Below are 11,032 nucleotides of genomic sequence, written 5' to 3'. Positions count from 1 at the left end.
GTGGTAATTAAAAACACTAGTTAAAAGCTTCCTGTTTGTTCCTCTAGTTGCCCCAAAGAAGTGACCTTTTCCTCCCCCACTCCATTTTTTCATATGTTGCTAACATGTTTTCTCCATCTATAACTTCCCAGGCATGTACATAAAACATATTGACATAGACAATCTTTTAAGGTGTCAGTGAAGGTTCAGAGTTTGGTACAATGGACAAAGTTATATTATTATACATTTTCTTCTCTGTTTTGATAATATACTGTAACACTGATATTGATTCTTTTATTGACTGCAGTACTAAGAAAACTAGTTTTCCTTAAAAACTAAAGTTGCTACGTATGTTCGGTGTGCAACTCCAGCCTATGCACATTTTAATGGAAATGTTATACCCTTTTCTGAGCCAGACACCAACATTGTCCCATGATAACAGCAACATTCTTTATAACTCTAGCTCATTGGTCCCAATGGTTCCTTCTAAATTGGCCCAAGGTCTTCAATCAAAAGCTAAGATTATGAAAATTTGATAACTACTCACCCATCTTATTTCTTCAGCATTTTCAACTTTTGGCAGCATCAGGCTTGAAGGAAGAACACTGGACTTCAAAAGGACCTCGAGATCTTGTTCTGCAAGACCACTGGACACTGAATTGATCCTGACACACTTTTCAGTCTGGCCAAACTCAACCTCTTTGAGTGTTTTCACAACTGTGAGCCTTGCTTCTGCCTAGAATATAAATGTTTTAAAAAATTAAGCTTATTTTCTATTGATAGAAAAACCCACTGAGCAGAAAACATGTCAAACCGATGGAAAAAAATAGAGCTAACAATATAAAAATCTATTTTTTCCACAATATCCATTACTGTTTGCCTTTTCTTAAACCTTTCATAGCCAGTACCTCAGAATTTTAGTTTTAGCACTTTCTTTACAACTAACAGTAAATATACAATTTTCAGATCTGATTAATAATAGGACTATTACAGTACTTGAAGAAAACATCACTTTCATGTTTAAAGGTCTAACGGAACACAAATCTTTAGCATCTTTTTACACCAATACTTTCCACATAGCCAAAAATGGAATAAGAGAATTGCATAAAATAATAATATTTTCAATTAATACCAGTATTCTTCTTATGGACCATAATAAAATTATGGGTTATCAGTATATAAGGACTTATATGTATATTTATTTTGTCTTGCTGTATAATCATACTTCCTTTACATTAAACTGTCTTAATGCTTGCAGTTGAGTAGACAGCTCACACATGAAAATAATACTATGTAACCCAAAATAATATGCAGATTTTTCTGGAAACTGTGACTGATAATAAAAAGATACTCTAGGTTATCAGCAAAAATAAAAATTCCAAACACACATTTTCTAACTGACACACTCCTCTCAAAAATGGTGAAGGAAGGAAAGTTTATAAATCTGTTGAATACTTGATTTGCATTAAGAATGCTTAAATCCTTTGCTGAAATGAAACACTTCTATTGGCGTCAAGAAAAAAGGGAAAGAGAAAAAAAAGAAAGCACTTGAGCTCACTACTTCCTGCCAATTTCAGTTTCAAAAACAAATTCTTTCAACTTGCCAACAGCCCTTAACAAATTCTCATTGTCAAAATGAACACTTATCAAAAGTAGTTTCATTTGTGAAGAGTTTTTATGGTACTAATAAAACTTTAAAGCTTCTGACTCACGATTGTTTAAAAAAACAGTTTTAACAAAATACAGCCATTTGAGCAGAAATACTTATTTAGAAAACAGGCAAACTCAGAAAAAAATCATCAAAGTTAATAACGAGACTAATACCAATCAGCGAGACAACACATGACAGTAGATTTAAACCAGACGGATACAAATCTCTGCCTGTGAGTAGAGGCAGAAGAGGTTTCAAAATGTGGTCCGAGTTAAAGAGTGTGAGGAAACAGTAGCTTCCAGTTGTCAGGTCAGATCAGAATAGGTCTCCAAGACCAGTTTAAGACAGCACTGCACTGATTTACAAGGCTTGGACTGCCAATAATTCGGATAAGTTTAGACAGAAGCAAGTGATTACTCTCACCAGTTAAAGTGAAAGAATAATTAAGCTGAAGGTTAATGAAACTTGAATCAAACAGCCTTCAGCTTCCATGTTTCTCCAAAGATTTTAACCCATCAGCAGGATAGAAAAGGACAACATACATAGACAGAGACACCGCTATGCTATGATACAAGGCTACATTCAGAGATCATTTCATTAAAATATAAATACAATCAGAAATGTTATTGCTATTGTGAATGAATTCTAGCTGCTGCCATTATGAAATTAACACACAGGTAAATACACAGTTTAATAAACACACAGTTTATTAAAACATATTCAGCTGGAAGAGGGCTCCAAAGATATCTAGCATTGTTTGTCTTCTGATTTCTTCAAATTGCACTATGTGATGTCATCACTGGCTAATACAAATCCCACTAAAATCTCATTGTCAGAGTAGCAATAGTTGGTTTCTTAGTTGGTCTTAAATTTTGGGGATTTGCTGCTGAGTTATAGTTTAAAACACATTCTCCAAATCAATTTATGCTCTTAACTAATGTCAGATAAGATTATCACAGTTTCAGTACATAATGATCCACTTTGCAAAATAAAGATCTTCCAAAACTGTCCACTAAAGAAGCATCCAATTCTAAATGAGGGCATATTACAGGAAAACTATACAATCTGATTATTATTTTTTTCTAGATTACAATAATGAGCAGTAGGCATTCTTGTTAGTTGTTTTTCCCCTCAGGCTGTAAACCCCTATCCCATAAAAAGACAAATCATGTCCTTCTAGGTATATTTCCACACAAAACACTTATTAACAGGCTGTTGCTTTTAGTAATTTACATAAACTAAGTGTGCAGCCCTTTGGTACATATCCCAAAATAACCAATAACATCACTGAATTTATACCAACCAACAAGGATGTTATTTTTTCATATTTTAATAGAGAAATATGTTACAGTTTTGCTAACACAGGCATGCCATCTGTTGGGTAGAGAACAGATTCACTTTCTTAGAACCATTATATTTTAGTACTGTCCGCTTCAGAGACAGATTCCCCAGCAGTGAAGAAGATTCTCTCCCTTGATGAAATACATCTGGCCCTCATGGTCTTCAAATCATTCAGTTACGTACATTTTAATTACAGACCAGACTGATAGGTACCAGCTACCCAGAAGATTCCAAGTACTACAGCCAGTCCGGAACAGGATAACCTATCCCTACTTAAACCAATGGAAAAGCTTCCATTGACTTCAGTAGTGCAGGATCAGGCCCATTGACCCGGATTACCACAAAATGTTTCATGGGTAAATAGGAAAAAAAAAAGAAAAAAAAATAGCGCAAAACATGTGACTGAAAAAGGGAAGAGTTTTTTCTGCATCGTTATGCAATAAAATAGTCCCTATTTTTATTACATAATATATGCAAAAGCTCAAACTTTTACTTAAACTACTCTCAATTTTTAATAATAGAGAAAAACTTTTGTACTTGATGCAATAATATACATTCAGGTTAGACATAGGCCCTTGATGCAAGAATAAATCTGCTTCCAAAGACTTCACCAATCCCCTACTACAAATGGTCAGACTAGTTAAATAAATTTGCTCTGTTCTTTATGTCAGCGCTATACCATAAGATAATTCTCTTCAATGAATCAATGCATAAAAAAGGAGAAAACCTGATCATTTAATGGATTATTCCCTCCGAAGGTAGTCTGGGATTATTGTAGCCCAATTAGTATCTGGATCCCACACTGATTGGGTGTTTTATAAACCAGAGAGACAGAAAGATGACTAACACTTCTTCTTGTAAACAGCGATATTACTATAGTATATCAGAGTTACAACTTTCACTTGATAATCCATTCTGTGCATATTTAAATGTAGAAACAGTGGCTAATAAGCACATTATTATATTCGTTCTAATATTTGACTCTCCATAGGGCACAGTTTGATTTTTGTTGCCATGTATTGCTACCAAATTGGGAAGATAAAGGTTTCAGTGATGTAGTACTGCAGATAAATCAACCATCACCAAGACACAGAGACACTGAAATTAAAGAAGGGAATATGCGTGCAGTTGGTTCAATTGGCACCCATTAAAGCTAATAACTAATCATCTTCACAAGTTTCTAGCTCTGAATTATCAAATCTGCAAAGAAAACAACATCCGTCCACTTTTACACTCCAGTGGAAGAGGTGGTCCCTCGCGGCAGGGCTGCACAGTCTCGCCATCTGGAGAATAAATCGAGTGTGAAGTACAGTATAGTTTGGGACCAAGCTCCGTGGCGGCAGCTCAGCAGTTAGTTCATTAGTTCCAAACTTCCAGGGATTAGTGTGGCATCAATTCTACTGTCGGATAGGATAAGACAGACAGAATACGAGATTCAAGGAAGAATGTGACAACTAAGAAGGAGCCCCTTGGGCTTATTTATGAAACTACAAAGTATAAACATACCTAAATAAAACAACTTAAATAACAGCATTATCACAGTTTCAGAACATCTGAATTAGTACCCTTTTTATTTTATTTATTTTAAGTTATATGTCAATGTATAGAAATTTCAGCTTTGAAATGGGATAAATGCCATGGAACTACTCCCCCCGCCCCAAAACCAAACCAAACCAAAAACCTGGACACAACATTAATAAAGAAATGATGAAACAAAGATATTTGGATTTATGGAGTTTTTGGTATTAGGACAACAAGGTGAAGACTTATATTTTCTATATTCTTTTGAATTTGATAATGTATTCTGCAAACAAATTTTTCATTATTGTAATTGTTAGAGTTGCGTTATCTTGGGGGGTGAGGGGAAAGACATGTATCCATATAAACATGTCTTGTTCTTTGTGAGCTGTATCTTTATTTCACTTCGTTTTCCTGGACACCCTCATCATTTTTTCTCAAGACCTCCAGCCCTTAATGTAAAGACAGAATATGTATATAAAACATAAAATAAAATGAAGAGGTTAAAGTCAAAGTAAATCATGAAAATATGTTAAAACTGATGTCTGAGACATCATTTTGTTACCATCTCTTTGCAGTAACTCTTCATATTGAAATACAAAAATCTGATCTGCTACAATGGCAGACTAGAATGTATCATCCTCAGGACAGTCAGATTTGAACAAACTTCTGAAAGAATTGCCGGGCTTGTAAGACTTCCAGACTGAGAAACTATCTAAAAATACCAACATAAAACAGTTAAAGGTTCTATATGTCTTTACTAAAATCCCTTCTTTTATCTGCCTTTAAATTCAATCAATTATTTGCAGGATTTTTTTTAAGACACATGAAGTAGTCTCATTCCTTTTAATGCACATTTTCTTTTAATAAAATAAAATAGGCCATTTATAAGAGAATGTACTGAAAACAAAATGTAAGCAAAAAAAGGGGTTCAGAGGAGAAAGGACCTCTACTGTATGTTTTACACAGGAGATCAGATTAGATGATCACAATGGTCCCTTCCAGCCTTGGAATCTATGAATTTATGCACTTCATTTCTTCCTCTGCAGTTTAGGCAAATAAATATGTAGGTACATTTATACCTGCTTTCTCTCTTAGAGCCTCTTTCCTGAAGCCTTAAAAGCCTTTTTTCTAATGGTTTGTTTTTTCAAGCCCTTCCTCTTTTACACTGTCCCTGTCACTTTTCTGATGGTGATATTCTTCAGAACACAGTGATTCTTCATACTGTATGCAGCTATGGCATCTGCCTCTCTTTCTCTTTGCTCTGCTCTGCTAAGTGTCTTTACATGCTCTCCGTGGTCTATCAACTTGAAAACTCAAGCAAATTATCGACATAACCAGCATTATGGACTAACTTGTAAAGGTAACTATGCTTTGCTAGGAAATTTAAAGCCCTTACGCACACAGCAATTTGGCAAATGGTTTTTCTTTCTAATGATCCATCAATACGCCCTTGAACAACATTTTAAATACTTTTTTCTTTTTTTAAAAGGACAATATATTTTAAAGCTCTCTATGGCTGATTGGCAGCTGCTTGCTGCCATTTAGCCTCACTGAGCCTTCCCCCCCAGTGTGGACATGAGTGGACTCCCTGAAGAAACTCAGTGGAATCCACCTGACATCATCAGAGTTGGACAACTTCCATATCTGACCGTCAGGAGGTGGCTTGGCTTGAGCCTCCACAAAAGTGAAGGAACCAGAAAATTAGAATCTAAATTCCGCAAGGCCAGCAGCCCAGAACCCAAGGCTTATGAATCCTGATTAGGCTTCGTGGATGCTGGACTATGTAAGTTTGCTGAAACTCTACAGAGCCAGGATAACTGCTGATGAGAGAACTACTGCAAGTGATTTAAATATTTTTACAAATTGAGTATAAAATAGTTTTTCAGACTTTTATATATTGCATATAATCAAAGCAATGTGGCCTTTTAACTAGAGATCACTATGATGAGGTGTATACAAACATGCCAGTAGTCTTAAAACGTAGCCTAAATCTCTCTTTATGTGTAATAATAACAATACTTAGCTCTCTTATAGCACTTTTCATGTGTGTGCACATTGTATATATTTTGGTTTATGCATTTAGACTGTGTGTACCAACAGTATTGACAAGTTTTGTAATAAGCATCTATGTACGATAGGTCCAATAAGATAGAATCTCGTCCACGAACAGAGGAGGCTATTCTTCTATCTGCCAACTTTTATAAACACTTATGAAAGAGATGTAAACAACCTTTCAATTAAAACAAATCAAACTAACACTAATTTCAGGTGGCTGCAAGACATACTCTCTTTAATTTTTCCCCCTGCTTTTTGAGGATGCTTTTCACTATGTGACAGATTAGCATCACAAACAAAATTTCTTTAGAAGCATTAGTGTTAATTAGTCTTCCCGGACAGTATGAATGAGCTGCTGCATGATGGAATGATGCAACAAAAAATTCTGTCTGATGTAATCAATAATGAAACCCGGCAACATTTATTTACAGTGACACAGGAACTCAACCATATGTCCTCATGAATTATTTTTATTTAAAAAATATTGCCTTGGTATAATATGTAACAAGTTTTAAATGAAAATGTTTACAACTAGACTTTTTAAAAACCAGTTACTGTGAATTAAAAATGCATTTTTTGTTGTTGATACTGTTAATACATATATCAGAGTACTTGTCATTCTAGCTAAATTAAATGTTAACAAGAGAAAAGTGACTTGCTCTATGTTCGGTATCTGGTTGTTGATGCAATTCTTTTAAGTAAGGGACAGATCAGCTGTCTCAAAGACCAGGGAAGGTTTATGTTATAAACAGCCATTTAGTTATCTCTTCCATTACTTTAATACAATGTTCAAAAACAAACAAAAAATATAGGCAAATGAGGAAAACACAATGTGAAGGAAATAATTAAAGGCCAATAAAAGACTAGATGAAGGGGAAATACAGCAACTGGGAACCTAGATTTATATGATGCATCTGTTACAAAAAACAGTAGATGCTTCCGTGGTTCTCCTCAAACTGTAAGACAGCTCTTTAAGCAAAAACCACAAAGGGTCAAATTCCTTATCCCTGTTTATTCAGCAATAGCCAGCTCATAAGCACCAACAAGCTCCACAGAACCCTCTGTCAACAGGCTAACCGATTCTGAGGAAGAGTCAGCCTGCTGCAGAAGCAACTGGAGGAGGGAACCTGCACCCATTCTGCAGGCTGGAGCCATGGAGCTGTTCAGTGGTGGGGAAACCCAAGCTCATGAACATCCTGAATGCCCAAACAGTCATTCATCCCAGTTCTGCTCCCCCCCTCTCTCTTCCCTCTTGCTGGTGCAGTGATTAGTACTGCTCTAAGGCCACAGTAGCCCCTTGTGCAAGGATGAGGAGAATCAGGATGGGATGCTATCCTCTTGAAATCCCAAAAACAGATCATACCCTGCAGGGGATGATTTCAGAGATGTTTGCTTGGTGGGAAGCTGCACTCTCTTATTTCCATTAATTCCCAATTGCCTTAAGGGAGGTGGGGGAATCTACCTCTTGTAGGTTCCCAACTCTCAAGCTGACAGTTTAGTTTGAGGTATTTCAGGAGAATTTGTGGATACCTAGTATCTTGCCTTTAAGCTATTGTTTTGCTCTTAATCTGTGTGTCACACACAGTGGACATAATATCTGGTAAAAACTGGTCTCAGCCCTGGTCCAATACAGTATAATGTTTTCTTGCCAAAAGCAATAGCTGAAATATTCCACATAACACCTAGCTTTAGACAAAACGTCAGCATGCTTATGTCTGTGTTTGATTTGGCCACCATCCTTATGTAATTTCCACCGCCGTTTAGTTTACTATCTTAAAAATTCTTGAATGTAAAGAAACCATTGTATAGGTGCATGCTCTCTGATTACAAATTTCCTCTCATACATGAAAATGGTCAATAGCTTTAATAGTTGCCAAAAAACTATTCCAGGTGGCACAAACATTTTTCTCTGCAGCTGTATTAAGCCTGGCTGTATTAACCCACTACTTTTCCCATTTCTTCTCTTTCTTGAAAAAAAACTACTTCTAATCTATAAGTACTTAAATCTGTCTCTAGCAAGTAAGGTGTTTTGAAACAAAGTGAAGCCAACACTTGGACCAGTCACATGTGCTTTTCTGAACTCTACAAATGCTGATTCACACTTCTGTGAACAACCAAATAGTTCTCCTTACTCTATTAATTTATGCAGTGGTTTTTCTATATTGGCAAACTGTGTACTGACAGTTAATAACAGGAGCAGAGTGCTATAAAACTTCTTACATCTGAGTGTTTTGGGAATCAGTCAGCTCTGAATTGCCTCTATGTTATTTTTAGTCAGTGGACATGTTTTTCTTCCTGATCAAGGGGCCAAGGGAAATCACACCTGTCTCAAACTGTTCCTATTTCCTTGGTTCAATTTCAAATTCACATTTGTAAGTTTATCACTGTCAGTTTGTAAATGTGTGATTCTTGTTCAAAGGATTTAGCAAACACCAACAGGTCTTTCATATATATTAGGCTGACAGAGGCTTACCATGCTGTACTCCCTGCAAGAGCTGTTCAAAAGCAGAAGGAATATTGTACAATCTAGAACAGGGGTTCCTAAACATTTTCATTTTAATACAGAGATTTTCTCATGGACCACTCGCCCTCCCTTTTGTGATCACATGATTCACCTGAATTTCCTTTCACAGTCCCATAACATCCTTGTGGCAACTACAGTAATTGCTTACATGGAAGAGTAATATTAGGAAAGTATTTAACATCATTTTAGTTGCCTTAATTCAGTTTAGAATCTTGAAATAAGCAGAAGCCAGCACCATGTGACCAGCCAGCTCTCCACCGACCATAGCATGGGAAACTGATCTAGAGAGCATAACTTTAAACTGCTATAACTTTTCTCTTGCTTCAAAAGAAGACTTCTCTCTGCCTTATAGATCTACTTCTCTGTTAACAATTACTTTAATGAAGATTCAGGGCTAGATTCAGAGTGAGATGGATTCTGCCTCAGTAATCCAGGGTGCAGGGCCCCATATTGTGGAAAGTCCACTTGGAGGGAGGTTATGGTGATGCAAGGAATCCACAAGTTCCATTTGCTGTGAGCCAGTACATCCGAAACATTAAGTTTAGCGCAGCCTCTGGGCAGCCTCTGCTGGCAGGGCTCCTACAGACTTCCACTGGCAACTTAACCTCTGAATGGAGGGAAACAGTGCCAGTGCCATCCACCCTTCACTGGCAAGAACGTCTCTGGGGCGCAGCAAACTGCATCTCCCTAAACAAGCAGTGACAATCTGAGCCTCCAGTGTATAAAACAAGATTAATCCTATCATTCACCCATGGCAAAGGGTCAGAATCGCTCATTACAGTTTCATTTGGTTTTCTGTACGCCAAACAAAATCTGATGATGCAATCCCTTTCCCTGCCTGGAACTATGAGCAAAGCCTAAGGACCAATTGAAAGCCTTCTCCTATAAGAGACAGGCAGCTGATGAGGTGGCTGCTTGATAGAACAACTCTTCCCAGTGCCAATTTTGTGTTGTATATTAGCAGTGCAGAATTACATACATCTTATGGACTAGGACGTAACAAATCTTGATTGTTTATCTGAGAGTTTTTCAAAACTTTCTGCTAGTCCTCATTTAAATATTCCTCTCTGCACTGGAATGAATCCAGTAAATTCTTTGAGCTTTACTTCATCCCTTTTTTCCTTAGGAATTACCTTAACTGTAAATTTCTTTTTGATAGAATCTATTATTTTAAATTATCACATTGTTTTACAGGGTATTCATTACTGTAGCATCTGGACATACTTTACCTGGCTTAAAGATAGGTTTATGTACTTGTCCTAGTAAATGAAGTAGATAAACTATTGTTCTAAATCTACATCTCACAGTCGTAAGACACAGTAGAATGGGATACCTGGCCAGTCAGTTAAGGACCTGAGATTTCAGATTTAATGTAAAAATGTGTGTCTTGAATATGTTTGTAAAAGCAGCCACGTTCAGAGTTAAACGTATATCACCAACCAGAGTGAATTCCAGAAGTATGATCTTGCTATTAAGAAAGCCCAGCTTCTTGCTTCACTAGAGTGAACCCATTAGAGTCACTTCATATTCTCCTACAGTTGTTACCATCATTAGAATTCTTGCTTGTTTCAAATCTATCAGGACTTTACAGCTAAAATTCCAGCTAGAGTCTGTGTTTCAAAACAGGCCTCCCCAGCTACCATTTTTCCTTTGCTGGAAAGTTACTTAAACATTTACAGTGCTTAGAAGATGATTTTGGCCCCTGGAAGTAGGACAACTAGCTAAACTGCTGATTAGTTACTTATACAATTTTTGTATCATCTGTATCTCTCCTTTCATGGGAATTTCCCAGGACTAAATTTGCAAAACCTTTTACTGGCATTTATGACAGTGTTAGATACATTGAAATCCCAGCCTAATATGAATTTCATTTATCGTATCAGTCCCTCACACCTCAGACTCAAATTCCACAGGTTCAGCTTTTAAGCGATTTCTTCCTCCATTTATGGGTTGGTGCTTCT

General features: G+C 36.6%; 1 protein-coding gene across 3 annotated transcripts in view; it reads right to left on the bottom strand.

Annotated features, from left to right (window-relative positions):
- Positions 1-11,032, bottom strand: part of CLYBL (citramalyl-CoA lyase) — a 247,583-nt gene that overhangs the window by 30,711 nt on the left and 205,840 nt on the right. For all 3 annotated transcript variants that reach the window (XM_039532103.1, XM_039532118.1, XM_039532109.1), the window contains exon 3: positions 527-715. In XM_039532103.1, the coding sequence (XP_039388037.1) occupies positions 527-715 (189 nt within the window). The remainder of the gene's footprint in view (positions 1-526; positions 716-11,032) is intronic.

Source organism: Mauremys reevesii, linkage group 1, assembly GCF_016161935.1.
Source record: "Mauremys reevesii isolate NIE-2019 linkage group 1, ASM1616193v1, whole genome shotgun sequence".
NCBI classification, from domain to species: domain Eukaryota; kingdom Metazoa; phylum Chordata; order Testudines; family Geoemydidae; genus Mauremys; species Mauremys reevesii.
Note: the sequence above shows the minus strand (reverse complement) of the source record. Positions and strands in the feature narration are given on the sequence as shown.